Source organism: Pyricularia pennisetigena, chromosome 5 (assembly GCF_004337985.1).
Source record: "Pyricularia pennisetigena strain Br36 chromosome 5, whole genome shotgun sequence".
Lineage (NCBI taxonomy): Eukaryota > Fungi > Ascomycota > Sordariomycetes > Magnaporthales > Pyriculariaceae > Pyricularia > Pyricularia pennisetigena.
Window position 1 is genome coordinate 3,249,170 of NC_043743.1, and position 19,757 is coordinate 3,268,926.

Sequence of the window (19,757 nt, forward strand, 5' to 3'; positions counted from 1 at the left end):
TTTTTTGCCTTTTTCTTCTGCTGCGTCTTGAGTGGCTCGCAACACATGCTGACCCTCATACTTTTTGCTGCAGTGGCGCCTGGCTCGTCTTCCCGTCATATCTCATTTACAGTTACGGCCGCGAAATACTCGATTCTATGGCCCCACCGACGACTCCTCTCGCCACTGAGAAGTTGGACTGATGCAATCAGGGTTTTATTTTTTTCAAATGAAAAGTTTTCGAGTACTTATCGATGTTCGTAATCACAACGTACATATGAAGATGACGATGTCATCCAAGTGTAATTATACGCCGCCGGCAAGCGGGGACCCCAGTATTTCCTTGCTTACATGCGGAGTACACAACATACATTATTTTGCACATGCACATCTCATCAATGCGCTTCTCTATCTGGCTTCAAAGACGCTGTGTTGTTTGCTCATTAAATTCATGATGGCTATGTACAAATTTTGTTTCCACTCATCATTCCCACTCAGTCAATCTTGATGGACATCTTGCCAATGTGCTTCTTGTTCCACATGTACTCGTAGGCCTCCTTGATCTGGTCGAGCGAGAAGACGGTCTTGTCCATGACGGGGTGGATGTTGTTGACCTCGATGGCGCGAATCATGTCCTCCATCATGCTCCTGGGGCCGACGTAGGTTCCCCTGATGGTGCAGATGTTGCTCAAACTGGAAATGACACTGGGCATCTTGTCGCCGGCGGCACCGCCCAGGAAGCCAATGACGGAGATGATACCCTCGTACTTGATGGCCTTGAGCGACTGCTCAAAGGTGCCGAGCCCGCCGACCTCGATGATGTTGTCGACGCCCTCGCCGCCCTTGGTCAGCTTGCGGGCCGTCTCGCCCCAGTTCTTGTCCTCGTTGTAGTTGATGACGTGGTCGGCGCCCAGCTTCTTGAGCAGGCCCAGCTTGTCCTGCGAGCTGGACGTGGCGATGACGGTGCAGCCGGCCGCCTTGGCGAACTGCAGCGCAAACAGCGACACGCCGCCCGTGCCCTGCACCAGCACCACGTCGCCCGGCTTGACGGGCTTGCAGCCGTACAGGGCGTTCCAGCTGGTCAGGCCCGCGCACGTGAGCGACGCCGACTCGACAAAGTCGAGGTTCTCGGGCGCCCGCACCAGGCCCGTCTCGGCGAACACGCCGTACTGCCTCAGCGTGCCGTCCAGGACGCCGCCGAGACCAGTGGCCGCCGAGGAGAGCGTCACGGGCCCGAACTGGTGGCCCTGGTTGAAGAGCGTCACCACCCGGTCGCCCACCTTGAACTCCTTGACCTTGCTGCCCACCTCGATGACCTCACCGGCGCCGTCGGACCCGGCCACCACGGGCAGGTCGAGCGGGAATGGGTACTGGCCGCGGGGGATGATCAGGTCGCGGTAGTTGAGCGAGGCCCCGTGCAGCTTGACCAGGACCTCGTTCTCGCCGGGCTTGGGGACGGGGGCGCTGGCCTCGAGCTTGAGGTCATCAAAGGCCTTGGTGGAGCCGGTGATGACCAGCTGTTTTTGTGTTGAGGGGGCCATGGTTTTTTTTTTGGATGTGTGATGGATTTGCCTAGAGAGGAAATGGGTATTGTATCAAAGCAAAAATAAAATATTGGTCGATTAATGTACAAATTTGGATTGGAATTCTTGCTATACTTCCCGTCAAATCTTGATCCCTTTGCCGAAGCTCATGCAGCGGCGCCTGGTTATATAGTTCATTCTGTCCCCAAGATAATGTTTGTTCCGACCGCCAGCATTAGTAAGTAGTCGCCCCATCGCACTCTCAAAAAGGCTGCCAGTTGTGGAGATTTTTACCAATGTTCCCACGGTACTGATTGATATGCAATTCTATATCACAAATGCGCGGGAAAACTAGCACCCGCCAAAGAGTTCCATAGTCTTCCAATGGCCCCGCAGTTGTCAGACGCCAGTAAGAGTGACATCATGAATCCATCTACTAAAGAAAACAAAGATCGAGTCGGTTTCTATGGAGACGATTCCACGCGATCCGTCAAATGGACCCATATTTTAGCCTGTTACCATCGGGAATCTTTGGCGAGTCCGCAGCGGGTACAAAGAGTCCAGTCTGTTCATCGCCACCGCCCTGTTTGTTGCCACCGCTCATGTTGTCGGTTGGTTGGATGTTTGAGAATTCCGAATTGTGGCATGTTTTATTTGATTTGGGCGACTTGCTCGGGGTGTTTTCTTTTTTACCCTGCATACACGTCAGATTCTTGTTCTTTTCAAGGTGCTTACTGAACCAGGCAGGTTGCGCAACATGACTCGATTGAGAGTGAACGGTTGTCAGAGCCAAGAAGATCAGTCTGAGAACCACACTAAAATCCGGCTGATATCATTCAGTGGGTGCTAACCGGAAACACCGAAGCGGCATGGAGATCCAAATGGAAACTAATCATGTCCTGGTCTATCTGAATCAAACAAGAACAACCTGGCGTTGTGAGGCTCGTTCATATCTCAGAGGAGCGAGTGGCCTTCAAAACCTTTGTGTGATTATCAAAGTTTCCATTCTTGGATCTTTCTTCTCGGTGAAACGCGAAAAAGAAATACGAAATCATCAAAAAGAGCCTGCAGGATTGAAATTCAAATCTGGACGGCTACCAAAGAGTGCAGACAAAGAAGAAGCTATCATCGTCAAAAGTCCGTGCATCAGGTTATGGGACCGTGAGACACTTTGCGGCTGTTTACTCAGGGCAACAAACTATTTGAGCCAGCTACGAGCTGTTATTTTGGCTTGATTCTGAACTAAAACCATTTGCAGCTGCAGAGAACAGTGTGTGCTTGTACGATATCCAGAAATCAAAGCTTCCACACAGGAACCCTCGTTTCGAGTTCAAAAGTAGACCGCAAGGCTACATCGCGAGGATACAAGGACTTGGGCGTATTCTGATTGTCTGTGTTACATGAGAAAAAAGAACTAAGCCCGTAAAAGAGGCAGTTTCGCTGCCTACCCACCAGCTATATATCCTATAGATATTTCCAGTGGGCGAGAAAGAAATGAGGGATGACAGAATTCCCATATCAAACACGAGTTCCAGCCACTTCCCCCTCTAACTGGGGATACACATGAAGGAACTGACATCATCGTTCCATCCAAAAATGCGAAGGTCCTCGTGCGGATTGTCGGACCTGATCGGTCCACCCCGGGAACCCTGACAAGTGGTAGTGCTAATACACATTTGATATCTCTAGTCAGCACTCCCCCTGCCAACTACATTAGCCCGCCTTAATCAGAACTTACCGCCAGATGAAGCACGAGAAGCCCGCGGTCCGTGTTCGGAGGGAAGAGAGCACCTTGTCCCAGCTGGTACCGCCGAGGTTGTCTGGAGGAGCGATGTTTGCATCAGTCACAAGATTACAACACCACGAGAGGCAAGGTTTGATGGCGACTTCTTGGCGACTTCAAGACTAGGAGCGCTTACAGCACTGAAACTCCTCGGCAAGAAAGATGCCGCAGTCGTTGAAGTTGATGGCCCTGCAAGCCTCGAATTCGACGTTGGTGGCAAGGGCGGACGAGATGCCAGCGGTGATCTCCTTGGCAGGCACTGCCTTGGCCTCTGCTGGAGCGGCTGCTGCGGTGCCGGCAAGGGCACTGGCCATGAGGGCGATGATGGAGAGTGAAAGCATATTGGCTGTGATAAGAAGGAGTATGTAGCTTGGGGTCTCTGCGCACTTGATATCTTTGAAATCTTGTTGGTGCTGGAAAAGCAAGACAAGCTTTTGAAGTTGAAGAACAGTTGCGTGGTTTATATAGTCATTTCTTTCTTAGTGAAAGACGCATACAATGTCTGTAGTTGTCCTGTCATGATATCTCTCCCACAATAGAGCGTATTGACATTCTCCTAACAAACAATCATCTGGCCAATCATTGGTCAGTAGAATATGGAGTGAGAGAGCAGGCTTTTGGGTTTTCGGTTCAATTCTATGCACCTTTCCGCTTTTGGCCTCCGCAACACCACGATATGCACCTTTCAGCTCTCAGCTCTCTGATATTTATATTAAAAGAACCAAAACAATCGACTTGCCGTCATATAATACAACATTCTCCTGCGTCTTTGATAACTTTTGCACCCGTCGGCCACCACGACGTAGTATTTCAACTCGCTCGTGGCAGCTGATGAGTCGGCCTAAAGTCTGGGCATAAGCGTTTTGTGTTACCATAGATATGCACCGGAGAAACGGAAGGATGCTCGCTCGATGAAGGTTGAAGGCTGGGACAAGGAGCATGTGCCAAGAACCAATGGATGCAGCCCTAGTATATAGGCAATGGGTGTGGTGACTATTATCCTATAACTTGAGCCACACGCCCCCCATGTAAACGATAACGAACCATCCGGTTCAAAGAAGACGGCTGAGGTAGAAATTACCAATGTAGGAAATTTAGCAGACAAAGGTTTGACATGCTTGAGTACCGGGTACGTCTCAATAATGGTCGGAGGCCTACTTTGGTGGCTCTAATCGTATAGTCACTTATTTTCTCAGTATGTGGCATCGTCTTCTCTGGCCTTTGGTAACAAGTAGAAGAGTACTCCTATTAGGTAAATTTATCGGTTTGTCTTGTTTAGACTGGAGGCTTCAGCTCCTGAAAGGTCGCTTGCTACCGAGACCAGAAGTGCGGGTTAGGGTAAGTGGACTGGCCCTTTTGCCTTGCATTCTTTCCCATTTAGGCATGACGACCATCATCCTCCAGTGACACTTGGCAAACATGGATGCCAGCACGTGTTTGCGATTGTACTCTATTTTAGCACCTTCCCACAGCCGAGAATGCTAGCGCATTTTAGCGCGTTTCCTTTGCGCAACTGACGCCAATTCCTGTTGGCAATAGCAGCCATTTACGTCATGACCGTTTTGCACAATTTTGTGTCCCTCGAAGCTGCAGCGTCACCACACACATGCCTTTCGCTCACGATTCAAAGCTGCATCTTCTAGATTCTATCCCCTTTATTGGCACAAGATTCCCAAGTTTTTTGAATATCAAATTTCTGTACAGGACTCAGAAAAAAAAAAAAAAAAATAAAGTGCACGCTGCACTGCCCTTAACCAATTGCTAACACCAGGTCCCAGGCTAGCTCTTGTCAGGTATCGCCATGGACTCAGAAACTAAACCTTCTGTCCGCCCGGGTGAAATACCCGCCAGCGCCGATGCGATCCCCGCTGCCGGCGACCAAGAACAAGGAACCGGCATCGCGGATCTTCTACCACTGCCGGCCAACACCCAACCGGTGACGGACCCCACCCGTAAAGAAACCTCAAACACCCTACAGAGCGATGTGACTTTGTCTCACGCTCTTGCATCAACAGATAAAGACAACCACGCCACCAATGGGGTGCTCGAGCTGAACCATGGCCGCGCCGAGGCGGCAGATTTGGGATGGCACGAAAAGAAGCAGAACATTGCAGAACCGCTGATCGGAGGTCTGTCCAACGAAGAGCTCTGGATTCTAGTTAGGCGATTCAACAAGGTATGATGGACTCGCATAGCCCGTCCGAATGTCTATGATTTGTTTCGTCTAACACAATCTGCAGCAAATGTACCATGTCAAAGCATCGCCTTACCCAGTGGCTGGAAATCTTGACTTGAACTTTGCAGAGGAAGAGGAGTTCTCGCCCGACAAGTTCCGGGCAAAGCTGGAGCGACTTTACACTACCGTGATTGTTGGACTTCTCGCGACCGTCAAACATATTGCCCGTCTTCGATCTTGGAGGGAGTCTAGGCGGACTGCATGTTTCTGTGCTGTAGGTGGATGTCTTCATCTGATCATTCTTTTTTTTTTCTTCCTCTGAATCTTCTGCTAATTACAATTTTCCAGGCCTACATCTTCGCATGGACCTTCGACTGCCTTATTTTCCTCTTGTCGGCTACTCTTCTCACCCTGATTGTATATGCTCCATCCCGAGCCTTTCTCTTCCCCCCAGCCCCCATGTCACTCGTCAGCAGCAAACACGGCGGTGTGCAGAAGCCCAAATCTGGTGTCCTGGGAAGCCATGACAGCGCAACAGGAGCGCCAGAGAACCACAAGGGCGAGGCTGTTGAACAGGAAGCAAGCAACTTTGTCAACGGGATGACTTCTGTCGCCCTCAGCAGTGCTGTTGGAAAGCATCCGCAAGACGAGGCGGATGGCGAAGACGGCGCACTCGACTCGGCTGGCGGACCAGACCCTACCACCATCGCTGTCGGTACGGCCGATGCGAGGGAGAAGGCTCAGGGCAAACAGACTGATGCCAAAAAAGACAAGACAAAGGTCCCCATGGAGACGGCCATGTGGACAAAGATGCGCCCCATCATGCACGCTATCACCGAGGTGACTGACACCTGGGAGCGATTTGCCAAGTAGGTCTTGATACCACGCACACGATCACCAAAGAAAATACTATGGCTGACCATTCATCTCTAGCGCGCTTTCACCGACTCGCCCTTTTCCTCAAGAGACTGCTCGTCTTCGCCTCGGAACTCTTGTTCTCCCAGTGGTTGCTGCATCTCTGTTTGTATCCTCATACGTTTTTGTAAAAGCAGTCACTGCTGGCATTGGTTTTGTCTTCTTCGGGGAGCCCATTATTACCCGCGGACTGAACTGGTTGAACAGAAAAGTGCCCAACTGGCAGAAAATCTTGGAGTTGCGAAAGTAAGCTACCATGTCTTGTTCCAGCCACGCTACTACGGCTTCTCCCGTCGAAACAAGACCCGCACACACTTTCCCTTTGCTAACGATCATGAACACAGCACCGCACTCAAGGGCGTCCCGACCAATGCTCAGCTCACAATCACGCTTCTTCGGATTGGCGAAAACAACAAAGCACCCGTTCCACCGCCTCCTAGAATTACCGATGGACCCCCTGATCAGCCCGCTCACGTTACCGAGGAACACCTCCGGGCCACTGGAGCGGAGCCTCCCCTCAATGCCACTGCGGAGGAACTAGATGAAGCCATGGCCCACGATCCGCGCACCAAGTACGAGACGGACGGTACAGACATTGAAGCCTCCAAGTCGAGCAAACACGGCAAGGTGGGCAGCAAGATCATGGGCCTTTTCAAGGGAACCTCCAAAGGCGGTGTCAAGACGGCAATCGGTACAGACACGATGCGAGCAAAGGTCCTCGGCTCACATCCTGCCAAGGAGAGACTGGGTGTTGTGCCGCCCAAGAAGGGAGAGACGGACATCAAGACAGGTCCTGTCGAGTTCAAGGCCCGACACCAAGGCAGAAAGGGCCGCATATACATCAGTACGACGCCGGCCCTTGTCGGCTTTAGCACCAAAGAGTGCGACGGCGACGATGGCCACAAGCCCGGTGACGACGTGGTGCACGCCGAGTGGAGCGTTGCCATTTCTGATATTGCAGAACTCAAGAAGTTTGGCGGGTATGGATGGAAGGCGAAGCTCATTGTGGGTTGGTCGCTCGAGCGAAAGGTTGAGGACGGGCTTGAGATTATCACGCACAGTGGCAAGAGCTACAAGGTTACGGCGTGTCCGCTACGTGATGAGCTCTTTAACCGCCTTGTCGCCATGGGCGGCCAGAAGTGGGTTGCATGGTAGACTTGGTGAGCTATTCCAGATTCATTACCTGACCTTGTATGTTGATAGAACTATCAAAGAGTCCAGTCACATGTAGACGTAATTTCACAGAGCACGATTGCCCGAAATTGTGTTTTATCGGTATTTTTTTTTTTTTTTTTTTTTTTTTCTTGTTCCCAAATAAAGAAGCCGAATATGATAGCGGGCAAAAAGTATAATTCGTGGCATGATTACAGCAATTCGGGGGGCTTGGGCAAGAGACCGCGGCATTGGTGCCATGAGAAAAATGTAATTTGACGTGCCTAAACTCGTCGCCTATGTTGCGGTAATGTTAAGCTTTATGTGCTTGAGGTGATTCATCCATTTCCCGAGTTTAAAAGCAACGACACGTCACTGGAGCTGCACCCCATTTAACTCGCAGCTGCATTTTGCACCCTCTGTGCAATAAGTCTTCTCGATATGATTGTTATTGCAAGTGGCGATGGCAGCCGCATCATGGGTATTATGTCAAGGTGTGGCGTCGTCCCTGCAGTACATGTCCTGCAAAATACTGGCTTGCCTCAATACATAGAACTTTCTGTTCTAGTCTATGGTTGTATACTTTAAATTTCAGTAGAGTATCGCCAGGCATAGCTTGGTTGAAATATCACTTATTCGAATGTACTTTTTGGATGTGCTGGACTCATTAGTAGACTGGAAACTGTATTTTTTCTGCATGTTTGGCAACTACTGCTAGGTGATGTTGAGTTCTGCACCGCAGCAACTTACATTAACCAGGCATGCTTCCTGCCAACTTCTTGCATCGCTGCCATATGAGCCTGCATTGTGAGGGTCCTGCACTTCTGCACTTCTGCACTCATGCAAGAACATGTAAGTTTTTTATTCTGAAATTCTGGCTCCCAGCTTCCAAAATGATGTATATAATGAAGACTTCCCTCCCACCATTGGGACTTGGAATCTTTACTTCCTTTTCTGGTCAAAGACATGACTATCTACTATATCCATCATACGCATCATACCTTCCATACCAACTCCCTGCCACTCAAGGTACGTACAGAAGCATAAAGCATATATTCCGGTATCTCCATCACCATCAACACTTGCTTTTCCATCCTCCTCTCCCAACTATAGTCTATATTGTTTTTGAAAATATCTTGTACTGCAAAGACACGCGCACCCATTATCGCCCCCTCATTTGCATTCTCATTATGTCTTTCAAACAGCTCTGCACATTTCTATTCGCAGACCTCACCACTGACAAGCCATACGAACAACAGAAGTCACAATGTCTTTTCCTGCTCGCGTACCACGGGGTGCCGGGCGCCAACCCAATCGCCGTCCCAGGCAACCTAGCACCTGGGTCGAGGGTGACATAGCCTTTCTCATGCCATACACCGCGAGGAAGAGCGAATACGACGCTCTCCCCGTGCAAGTACCCGAGAAGGCTACCTGTCACCCGGTAATCATTCTCAAAGTGTGCAGCACCGGCTCAGTAAGTTGAATTTGTTCCTGTTTCAAGATGACTGGGCACCAGCACTCATGGTGAATAAACCATGTCACGCAAGCAAGACCCAAACTGACGGTCAACCTCTTCTCCAGCACTACGTGGTGACGACCGTCTCGGCATACGGCGTCGATCCGAACGGAGGGCCCGCGCCCTGGACCCAGCACGCGCACCGGTACAAGTCGGCTCACGATTTCCGCTCCTTTACCGGGACGGAATCATACGTCGACGCCAGCGGTCGCCGGAAAACTCGGGCGCTCCTCAACCTGGGGCCCGGCATGCAGATGCCGAAACCAAAGACGAGCTGGGTGTATGCCCGAACGGCGTTTTTGGTGCCGGCCGCGGTGCTGGGCGTGTTCAACAAGTCGCCGACGCAGCTGCGCATGACGACGGCCAGCCTGGACGACCTGCGCGCGCACATGGCGCAGTGCTCGTCGGGCACGAGTGGATATCGGAGCTCGGTCGACGTGAGCAGCGGCCGTATCAACTGTGCGTGCTGCGGGGCTGGAGCATCGCGCCCGGCCCAGCAGTCGCGTGCTGTTCCTGCGCTGGGTCTCGTCGGCTCCGTCCTGGCCGTTGGTGCTGCTGTTGCTGCTGGCAGCCCGAGTCCCGCGTCTGCGCCCGGTCCCGTCCGCCCCTTGGCGCCGGCCAACGCTCCCACCGGCCCAAGATCTTCCTGCCCCCCGCCTGCTGCGGTGCCCGTCGCGCCCGCTCCGACACCAGCGGCTCAGGCACCGAGAACGTGGGCTGCGATCGCCGCGCGTGCATGAGGTGGTGAGGTGGCTTGTCTTGCGTGTTCCTCCTTTCCCCGCCTCCCGGATCCCCTCATCCCTCCCCGACGTTGTGTTTGGATGCTGGTTTAGCGACGGCCCATACGCTGGTGACTGGCTGTCTGCTGGCGGTAGTCTCAAGCACGGAGGAGCAGATTTGCCACAGCTGTTGCCGCGTTTGGCTTATATTTCTCCAGGATTGGCAACACTCGACCTCGCCAGCGTGAAAGCTGTCTCGACAGCTGGTTGTTCCCGTCAGCAAGTCTAACATCGCGCTCGCAGCCTCGGCCTTTCCCTGGACCCGCGATGGGCCAGCCAAGCATCCACATAGCACGACTGGACAGCGGCATGCAGCGTCCTGCCCCCGGAGCGTTCTGTGAGCCGTGCAGAATTTGGCAAGCAGCCGTGTCGCGACTTTCCGAGGGGCTGAGCTTCCGAAGAAGCCCCAGAGCCGCAGGTACACAGCCCTGCTTGGTCAAGCGTGGATATTAGCAAGAGGAGGGATGGTTGGAATTTGTTCACGGGGACTGTGTTTTCTATTTTTGTTTTCTTTTTTTGGGGTTTATTTCTTTTGTGACGGTGATTTCTCTTTTTGGGCTTTTTTTGGATACCTTGTGCTTATATATTGGAGTTTGTCTTTTTCTGGAAGCTTGGCGTTCCTGGTTGGTATTTTTGAATTCATGAATAAAATCAAGATTTGATTTAAAATTTTGGCCCTCTGTGACATTTGTCCACCTCGTGATTATGTCCATCCATCCTGCGCATGCTTATTTGAAAAATCACTACGCTTACTAGTTTAAAAATCGACAAGAGAAAACTTGCCCACCGTGCACCCTTGTCTGCGTTCAGGTCCAGCGCATGGTGCCAATGAGTCCCTTGCCTTTCCTCGGGCTTTGCCGCCGCACACTCATGGACGGAGAAAGGAGATGAAAACCACAAGCATCTTGCAGTGAATCAGAAAGACCGGAGCTTCCTCCTGTGGTGTTGTCATCCTGCGACTAGACCAACCCCTTGCTGCAGGCAAACGAACCAGTCCAGGGCCCCGGTCTGGATTGGGGAGGGCAGGGGGTCTTCTGCTCTGCTTGACTGTTTGCCCCGGATGTTGTACCGATTTGGCTGAAATCCGACCATGAATCAACCTGCCCTTCCGCTCAAATCAAACTGATCGAGCCGACGGGTGTCCGAAATCTCATTTTGTCAAGGTAAATATTTGGTCAAGCAAAGCCCAAATGGACGAACGGGGAGGCGAAAAGATGGCGAGTTGCTCCCACCCACGCAGCAAATTGACCACCATCCCCCCCACCCTGAACCAGCCTTCACCGACGGATAGCTGCCAAACCTCTACTGTAAACTAGTCTAGCAAACCCTGGTTTTTTTTTTTTTTTTTTTTTTTTTTTTTTTTTTGCATTTCATGCACCCACTGTATGCTATTTCCCATCGGCAAAGACGTTGCATTGGCAAGGGGGCCGGAGCAGATCTTGGTGGGTGGGATGTCGTGCACCCACACTTTTTGTTTTCTTTTTTCTTTTTTTTTTTTTTCTTCCCGATGAGAGCCTGTTGCGAGCCGCTGTCACCGCTCAATACGGAGACTTTTTTTGGTCTTTTGACCGGCCACCAGGTTCGAGCTGTAGTTCCATGTTGGCGATCTGGTTGCAAGCTCCTCTCCGTCTATTTCACTGAGTGAGAAAATACCAAAAACAAAAAAAACCGGGGTTTTCCGGGAAAAGTTCATCTTGATAACCCCCCTGCTCCATCGTACGATGCTTTTTTTCCTACTACAGATCTTTGCCCCCTCGGATTCCTATCCGAGTTAACCGAATGTTGGACAAGATAATTTTGAACTGGCCTCCAAAACAAAAACAGGCGATTGGTTTGTTGCCGTTCTCCGTTTGCCTGTTGGGTCTTGCACGGGAATCGTGGACAGCAAGGGCCCCACTTTTGTGCCGTAGTCTTAAAAGTTGACTTGTCAAGTATCATATCTGACCAAAGTCCAATATATTCAAAATGATTTCATGGATTTGGTGTTTTCACTCCCGCGATTCTGGAGACATATTTACGCATACAAAATGCACACGGAAGGTTTTGCAACAATGAAGAAGAAAAAAAAATACCTGCTGGATCAACAATTTAGACATAAGCAATTTGTAGAATGTTTGACAATGGCGACGACTGACGTGACCATGCCCGAGAGCCGAACAGAGTCAACAGACCCCCGTGTCCGTTGCCAAAAAATTCAAACAGGTTATCGAATCAACAGTAATAAGACAGCCGGACCACCGATGAGGAATAAAAGTTGTTGATCCGGTCCCTGGATGTCTTTCGGCCTGCTGCCCGGATATTCCTCAGCGTCATTTCGGTCTTCGCGAAACATGTCGAGGTAACCGTCCCGGGGGTTCATTAGTCCAAACCTAGGGGCTCCCCGTAGTTTTTCTGGTGATATTCAAGACAAGATGGACAGACGGTGTTTGCTCAGGCGAGAATGCTGCATCATCAAGCCTTGCTTACTCATACAATGGCAGCAAAAGATTGAGTGCTCGCTCCAAGCCGTTTGCTTCATCTTTGCTTTGTTTTTCCTACCCTCCTGCTTTTCCTCGTTTTCTTACTCGTCCTCCAGTTGTATCTCAGTTGTATCTCAGCTGTCATATTGTGTTGCTTTCTTCACAAGGGACACGTCCCTTCCGAATCTGTCCCGTCATCTTTTTGCGTCTGTTGCGTCAAGCTCTTTGACAAGCTTGACATCAGAACAAAGAATCTGTGTCGTTTTTTCATGCAAAGAACACCGCTTCTTGTCCTCTTCCCGTAAGCTGAGTATCTCCCTTCTCTCACAAGAATCCTGGCCGGTGGACTTTCTCCCTGAATTCAACAATATATGCGCCAGCCCGCTCAACCTTTCATCTCCAGTTTTTATGAGTTGAGAATATGGAGGGCCAGTGGATGGTCAAGCTTCCATGCGGTCGGCGAGGCCGGCTGCAGCTTGCAGCTGCATTGCTTTGATACTCTGCACAGCTGGTGTTGCGCAGATGTCTCTCTCTCCTCTTGGCCCAGCGGTCATTGTGCCCGGCATGGCCATCTTCAGGGGCACGTCTTCCCCCTCATCTTATTCGCGTCAAAAGCATATTACGTCGGCAGCATCTTCAGTTGCTAGCATAGACAGATATTGTTCGGAGATTGGTGCTTAGCTTTATCTGCTTCGACTAATGCCAACAAACTTGTCAGTCCCTCCAGCATTCGCCACTCAGAGGACAAGAAAATAAAAGACGGTGAGAACCTACTACGAGTCTGCAAGGCAATGAACGACTGACTGACCTTTTCTCAGTAGCTCTCGCCCCATCAGCCCGATCAACCCGCGGCATCTTGCAGCCTATAGCTGGAACAGTGGGACTTATAAAGCACCCGGCCGTTCCCCGCACACCTCTAGAGCCCAACGCTGCCAGCTCCCACACCGCTCACCAAAGACGTCGTCGTTCCAGTTCTCCGGCATCAAAGGGCAAGGACTGGTGGCACAAGAGCAAAGCGGGGCGAGACGAACCGAGTGCTGAGACGGAGCAGCTGGACGAGGCAAAGACCCAACCGACTCCGGGGCCTTGGGCTTTCCGTGGGGGGGTGAAAGATTGCACTTTGGTCTTGGTGGCGGTGTAAAGGGGTGCGGAGAAGGGGCTGCTTTTGTGGGAGTGTTGTGCAAAGCAGGCAGGAGAAAAGAGAGACGTGGAACAATCGATATCGAATCGAAAGAAAAATCGGCATTCCCGCGCGGAGGAGCCCGAAGACGACGACAGGCGCTTCTGCTGCCCAACTAACATAATACGCACACGCACACATATATATAAAAGCTCACATGTATATATGGGCTCACGGGTTGAAAGACGACATGGGAATCTTGAAAGTCAGAGGAAACGAGAAAAAGAGGAAGCTGCCTTGGAGTGGCTTGGTTTTCGACAGCAAGGAAAAGTTGTCTCTCACCTGTCCTCAAAGGTTCCCGCCCTCTCCCAGGCTCGCATCAACCAGGACCCAGCAGGCAGAAGCCCATACAACAGTGCCGGCCATGACGTCCTCTCATTTGAGGACCCCGCCCCCTGAGCAAATGTCGTCGCTGCCAGGCCCGTACTCGACCAATGGGGTTGTCAGATCTGCCGGGCGCGGTCAGCGCAAGAGCAAGAACGCGTCTTTGTCGAGCCGTAAACCGCGGCACGTACCAGTGGTTGATATCAGACCCAAGCCGAGCAGAAAAAATTCAAACTCGCCGACAAAATCTCAGATTCTCACCACCAGCTTTCACCATCAGATCAAGCAAAATTTACCGCCAGCCTTTTTACCCAAATTCGAGCCCACTGTCTTCAACGATACGAGCTACGGTTTCGATCAAGCAATAGAAGGGAATTTTGATAGTCTTTACCTCTTGGAACCGGTGAGTCTCTTGATAAATTTCTGCTTTGTCTGGCCAACGGTTCACTTCCTTGTTTTGATTTCCAGCATCACGACCCCAAAATATCCATCTCTTTGCGACGCTTCATCTTTTCTCTCCATCACAGATATTTCACAATCCAGAACTAGCATGCTGGACCTATTCGAGCCTACATCTTCCCGCATCCCACGTCATTCTAAAACATTTCAACTAACCCTGGAACCCTCCAAAAAAAAACCCCCCCGCCCAATGCAGATTCCCGCTTTCCTCCCGCACCACGAAACCCACCTAGGGTATTATTACCCAAGCTCTGTAGAAGGAGACCTGGGCGGAATGCCACAGGATATGTCGACGTGGCAGCCGGAGCGTGCTGTGCCCGAAGCCGCGGCGCAGATGCCAGTGATGCCCAGCTACGGGCCCCCCGCCGAGAGTCCCTACGACTTTGAGCAGGACTACCAGCAGCAGCCACAGCATCAAGGCCCTGGGGCTGCCGAGTCATCAGCAGCAGGTCTTGAGGCCAGTGCTTGGCAAGATGCCATCTCCCGCTCTGGTCTGTTCGACCACACCCCGTTTGGGCCACAGCATTGGCCGACATACAACGCCGTCTCTGGCTTCACAGCCACCGGTGGGGCTGGCCTTGCCGGCCCCTTGAACTTCACCAGCTGGGCCCACCAGCAGCCCATGCCCGCCGCCAGCCTCTCGCACGCACAAGCCAGGACTCCCTCGCTGGCCAGCTTCGCCCACGAGGCTGCGCAAATCCAAACCCCTCCCGGGACGGCAACGACGCACCACACCGTGTCGCCGAGAGACGTCTTCAACCACGACTTCCTCCCCCCGGCTCCGCTCCGAGCCAGCAGCCACCGGCTCACCAGCGAGGACGAGCCCATGACCAACACCCCGCCGCTGGAGCAGTCGCGGCTTTACCGCCGCGGCCGCGGCCAGATAGACACGGCCCAGCAGCCTCAGATCCACCGCCCGCCGTCGACGTCTTCGTTCGCGAGCATGCTGCGGGCAAACGAGCGCCTCATGGAGGCGAGCGAGGACGGGAGCGTCAGCGACGCCAGCGCCAGCGCCGTTGGCGGCTTCGCCAGCAGCAACAACAGCAGCAGCAGGGAGTCTGCCCGTCGCCAACTGCCCAACGAGCCCCGGTCCAGCCGCGCTCGTTTTGCGTACCTGCCAAGTGACGACCGGCCCGGTCGCGAGGAAGACGAGAACGATGACGACGACGATGACCAAGAGTCGCTTCTGCACCCGCACGCCACCACCAGACCCCGCACCTCGGCGCAGGCCGAGCAGACCACCGAGTCCTCGCAGCCAAGCCACGCCCAGGGCAGTGGACCGGCCGGCCCACCGACCGAGAACTTCCCGTCGGGACGCCTCCCGGCGGGCGCGTCGTCCGCGGTCGAGAACCTCTTCATCCACGAGATGAGGGAGGAAGGGCTGTCCTTCCGCGAGATCCAGGCCGCGGGGCCCTTTGTGCAGGCAGAGTCGACCCTGCGAGGCAGGTACCGGACCTACGTGACGGACAAGGCGCTGCGTCCACGCAAGGCCGAATGGACAGCTGCCGATGTGAGTTGCTTGCACCCCTTCTACTCTCCTTACAAGCTGCAAACATCGAGGCGATGCTATTCAGCAAGGGCAAATTTGTTTTCTGACCAATATTAACTCCTCCCCTCCCCATCGGTCTCAATAGGACGTTTTTCTCTGGGACGCGGTCCGCCACTACCGCCGCGTGGGCAGACACTCGCGGTCCGACCAGATCCCCTGGCAAAAGGTCCGAGACTACGTCTTCGAAGCCGGCGGCACGCACAAGTTCTGGTCGGCCAGCTGCCACAAGCGCTGGAAGATGCTGCGGGACCGGAAGCTCAGAGAACGGGTTGGGGGCGGTGGCGACGTTGGTGATCCAAAGGACACCAAGGCCGGGTACTCGCTGGATATTTACGGCAGTGAGTAAAGGTGAAGGTTTTGTTTTTGTTTTTTCTGCACAAGGCTTTGCCGGAGCTCACTGAGGAGCAAATTTATTTGGGCGTTTTGGGATATTTTCGGCTTGGCTTGCTTGACGGCTTGTTGTTCTTGCGTTTACCACCGGTCTGCGTCGATTTTATTTACGACAGAGCCAATTTAGGAGTTTGCTTCTTCTGTTTTACGTTTAATACCTTACTCTGCCAACGACTAGCAAGATGATGGGTTTCCTGATTATGGAAATGAGGATTCTAGACGGCGAACTAGATTAGACCATTGACGCCCTGGGGACGGGTACACCCAGAGACTCAAGTATCTAATATAGCAGTCTAGTCTTGAACTATAGCATTAGCCGCGGTCAAGACTTGCACTATAGGAAAGATGACCGCCTCCCTAAATCCCACAGCCCAATATCCCCCATCTCCCTTCATATCCTTGCCAGAACCCTAGCCAGCTGGTCCGGATCAGCCCTCAACGCATCCCACTCGGCCTCGCTCTTGACCAGCGCCGTCCCAGCCAGGACCGTCCCGTTGAGCGCCAGCTTGCCGACCTCCTCCCCGCCGGGCGCCACCAACGGCGCGCCCTCGGCCCTCCTGGGACACATCACCATGACGTCCCGCATCATGGCGAGATTGTAGCTGATCCTGGCCTCTCCCTCCGCCTGGGCCTCGACGCCCTCGACGCCCATCACGCCGCACGCCCGCCGGTACAGCGCCAGGTACGCCTCCCGCAGCGCCGCACCATCCGGGTCCGCCGAGGCGCCGCACCGGGCGGGATCCAGCCTCTGCACCAGGCACGGGAACGGGAGCTTTTCGGCGACGGAGCCGGCGCCGAGCCGCGCCGCCAGCACGTCCCACCCGGCGCCGCCGCTACCGCCGCCGCCGGCCGGCAGACCGTCCCTCATCCTCGCGACGGGGAGGAGCTGCAGGTGGCGGTGGGCCTGGCTGGCGCCGCTGTGCTCGCCGCAGTTGTAAAAGACAAAGAGCCCGCCGTCGGCGTCGGCGTAGGCGTCGAGGCAGGCGCGCGCCGCCGCCAGGTCTGCGGCCTCGAGCAGGTCCGTCTGCGCGGCGAACGCCCTCGTGGCCAGGATGAAGTGCTCCGGCACGATGGCGAACTTGTTCAGCACCAGGTAGTGCGTCGGCGGCTCCAGCTCCGCCACGACGAGCGCGGCCGGCGGGTCGGCGAACGGGTCGAATGGTTTTGTGCCGCCGCTGCCGCCGCCGCCGCCGCTGCTGCTGCTGCCGTCTGGGTCGGTCGGCTTTGGTGCTGGTTTCGGCTTGTTTGCCAGCGAGGGCGAGAAGCGGAGTTGGAACTGGTCGGTTGTCGTTTAGCGGACGCGGAGAAATCGCTTTTGTTGCCGCATGTACGTACATACGCTCTCACTGTCAAACTCCGCGGGACCAAATACTCACCGGTATCGAGCTCACGTGAAGGACGGCGGCTTGCGTGGGGTAAAAATTGACGTCGCCGCTGGCCTTTGCGCGCGCAAATGCCGACCTGACGAGCTCTGGTAGGTTGTTCGGGGCTCTTATTCTCCCCATGGCGGCTCTGAAAGTTGCTGCAGTCGATTATGTTTTCCGGGTGAGGAGCTGTGATGAACAGCGCGTCGGTTCTTCGCTACGACTTGAAGAGTGATGTAATGTGTTCAGACGCTGGCTCGAGGCAGAGTGGGGGCGAGGTCGCAATCTTATTCACGCAACAATTCGTAGTTTGCACTCAACATCGACAGGCATTACACGGGGCAGTGATACGCCAATTCTTTTTTTTTTTTTTTTCAGGAGAATCCATGCTGAATATTAATCCTTCTGTGTTCATATAAGGCTAGAAGTGTGCCAAACACTATCTAGAGATAAGATGCCCAAAGCATCCAGAACAGTTAGGGCCGGCGTGGATATCTTCGAATTCCACCTCTACCAAAGTCCTAGTCTACCGCTGACATGTAAAAAGCCAAGACCCCCCATCTCATTACAACTGTCGAAACCAAGGTCTTTTATCCTCGATTGAATTTGGGCACAAATTAAAAGCCCGTCTAGCCTCCAACTCTGTTGTCAGGCACCATCCATGAAATGCCATGCTCATATTCCGGGCATGCCAACGAGGCCTCTCAGACCAGGGATGACTCTCGGCACAAAGTAGACTCCATAGAGGCCGGTGAAAGCAACCAGGAGACCAGTCAGCTGTAGTTTTGGCCAGGCAGCCTGTTAGCAACCCATCCAGACAGTCCCCAAGGCGGGCAGAAAGAGCAAAAAAAAAAAAAAAAAAAAAAAAAAAAAAAACCCCAACTCACCTTCTCAAACCACGTATGGAAGAAGATGGCAGTCATGAGGAGCATCCAAAGGCTCAGGCCCACGACGCCCAGCGCAACCTTGCCCCCCAGACCGAGCACATCCAACCAGCCCTCCTGGGCGCCCAGCAGCGACTTCTCCCAGAGATCCTCGGCCTCGACATCTGCGCTCTTGACCGCGCCGTCCGCCATAACCACGGTGCGGGGATCCTTGCCGCGCAGCTCCCAACCCCTGGCGCGCCAGCGAATCACCACCCAGCCGACCTCCTGCACGAGGAAGAAGCTGCCCAGGACGAGCAGGAACACGTGGCCCGAGATGTCGTGGCCGCCGCGCCAGCGACCGCCCGCGGCACGGCACGCCGCCGCGCTGAACACATCCGTGGCCGCCGACCCGGCCACGCCGTCCTGGCGGACCGCCGCCTCGGCCGCCTCGCACTTGCCGCCCGTGTAGCGGAAGCCGCGGTCGATGAGCGGCGGGCCGAAACACCACTGCGTGACGAGCACCCACCAGCCCGTGACGAGCGCCCAGCGCACCGCGGCCCTGGCCTTGGCCGCCGTCGGGGCGATGCCCTGGTGCGTGGCCAGGAAGGTCAGGAACGCCCCCGTGATCCAGGCCCAGCCGCGCTTCACAAACAGCACGTTGAAGATGTTGTCCTTGCGCGCAAAGTACGACGGCGCCGTCGAGTCCTGCACGTGCGCCTGCGCCGCCGCGTCGTACTTGGCCGACCGCACGGCCGGCGAGAGCAGGGCAAACGCCGAGCCGAAGACGAGGAGCGTCGGGTACAGGGCCAGCACGTAGGTTTCAAGTCGCGTTGGGAGGTAGGGAGGGTTTCGCGATGAGGACGACGATGGAGAGGAAGGGGACGAGCGGCTCGAGGACGGCGAGTGGAGGGAGTCGGCCGTCGGGGAGATCGGGGTACTGACGGTGCTGTTTGGCCGTTTGCGACTGATTGGTGAGTCGGTCATTGTGGACTGGATTGAAGCCGAAATGGTGTATGTATTATTTTACTCCTAGTGCCCGACGGAGAGCTGCTGATTAAAAGGTTTTATGCCGGTTTGGCTGTATTGTGTGCTCCTTTGGTGGACGAAATCATAAAACCGAATGTTACGATTCGAGCTTTTTTTGATCCATCTACTATAAATCACGGCATGGGCGGAAATTGTTTGACACGGCGCAAAATGAGTGCGATGACGTTGTTCACTTTCCAGCTGATCAAAGCCTACAACTGCCAGCGTCAGTGTCAGGTGGGTCTATAGTTGGAGTGGGGTCAAGGTCCCTGGAGTGACCCCATGACAAGCATCCAATGATAACTACAGTATTCCCC

General features: G+C 53.8%; 9 protein-coding genes across 9 annotated transcripts in view; 4 read left to right on the plus strand and 5 right to left on the minus strand.

Annotated features, from left to right (window-relative positions):
* Positions 1–182, plus strand: part of PpBr36_08886 (uncharacterized protein) — a gene marked incomplete at both ends in the record, with an annotated part of 959 nt that extends 777 nt beyond the window's left edge. The window contains one exon of the mRNA XM_029896011.1: positions 74–182. Within this exon, the coding sequence (XP_029747463.1) occupies positions 74–182 (109 nt within the window). The remainder of the gene's footprint in view (positions 1–73) is intronic.
* A 291-nt stretch (positions 183–473) lies between these two features.
* On the minus strand, positions 474–1,520 carry PpBr36_08887 (uncharacterized protein; the record flags this gene model as incomplete). The annotated part of the gene is made up of 1 exon (XM_029896012.1): positions 474–1,520. One exon carries the CDS (start codon positions 1,518–1,520, stop codon positions 474–476), a length of 1,047 nt encoding a protein of 348 aa, XP_029747398.1.
* Positions 1,521–3,049: 1,529 nt separating this feature from the next.
* PpBr36_08888 (uncharacterized protein) lies at positions 3,050–3,626 on the minus strand (the record flags this gene model as incomplete). Its single annotated transcript, XM_029896013.1, has 3 exons — positions 3,050–3,167; positions 3,241–3,322; positions 3,422–3,626. The coding sequence occupies 3 exons, from the start codon at positions 3,624–3,626 to the stop codon at positions 3,050–3,052; spliced, it is 405 nt and encodes a 134-aa protein (XP_029747395.1).
* A 1,460-nt stretch (positions 3,627–5,086) lies between these two features.
* Positions 5,087–7,531, plus strand: PpBr36_08889 (uncharacterized protein; the record flags this gene model as incomplete). The annotated part of the gene is made up of 5 exons (XM_029896014.1): positions 5,087–5,461; positions 5,526–5,735; positions 5,810–6,330; positions 6,395–6,622; positions 6,721–7,531. The coding sequence occupies 5 exons, from the start codon at positions 5,087–5,089 to the stop codon at positions 7,529–7,531; spliced, it is 2,145 nt and encodes a 714-aa protein (XP_029747396.1).
* Positions 7,532–8,795: 1,264 nt separating this feature from the next.
* On the plus strand, positions 8,796–9,784 carry PpBr36_08890 (uncharacterized protein; the record flags this gene model as incomplete). The annotated part of the gene is made up of 2 exons (XM_029896015.1): positions 8,796–9,002; positions 9,110–9,784. 2 exons carry the CDS (start codon positions 8,796–8,798, stop codon positions 9,782–9,784), a joined length of 882 nt encoding a protein of 293 aa, XP_029747544.1.
* Positions 9,785–12,722: 2,938 nt separating this feature from the next.
* On the minus strand, positions 12,723–12,854 carry PpBr36_08891 (uncharacterized protein; the record flags this gene model as incomplete). Its single annotated transcript, XM_029896016.1, has 1 exon — positions 12,723–12,854. One exon carries the CDS (start codon positions 12,852–12,854, stop codon positions 12,723–12,725), a length of 132 nt encoding a protein of 43 aa, XP_029747543.1.
* A 798-nt stretch (positions 12,855–13,652) lies between these two features.
* PpBr36_08892 (uncharacterized protein) lies at positions 13,653–16,140 on the plus strand (the record flags this gene model as incomplete). The annotated part of the gene is made up of 3 exons (XM_029896017.1): positions 13,653–14,216; positions 14,442–15,755; positions 15,880–16,140. 3 exons carry the CDS (start codon positions 13,653–13,655, stop codon positions 16,138–16,140), a joined length of 2,139 nt encoding a protein of 712 aa, XP_029746762.1.
* Positions 16,141–16,575: 435 nt separating this feature from the next.
* PpBr36_08893 (uncharacterized protein) lies at positions 16,576–17,689 on the minus strand (the record flags this gene model as incomplete). Its single annotated transcript, XM_029896018.1, has 2 exons — positions 16,576–17,460; positions 17,561–17,689. The coding sequence occupies 2 exons, from the start codon at positions 17,687–17,689 to the stop codon at positions 16,576–16,578; spliced, it is 1,014 nt and encodes a 337-aa protein (XP_029747545.1).
* A 534-nt stretch (positions 17,690–18,223) lies between these two features.
* On the minus strand, positions 18,224–19,398 carry PpBr36_08894 (uncharacterized protein; the record flags this gene model as incomplete). Its single annotated transcript, XM_029896019.1, has 2 exons — positions 18,224–18,325; positions 18,436–19,398. The coding sequence occupies 2 exons, from the start codon at positions 19,396–19,398 to the stop codon at positions 18,224–18,226; spliced, it is 1,065 nt and encodes a 354-aa protein (XP_029747783.1).
* Between the last annotated feature and the right edge of the window lie 359 nt (positions 19,399–19,757).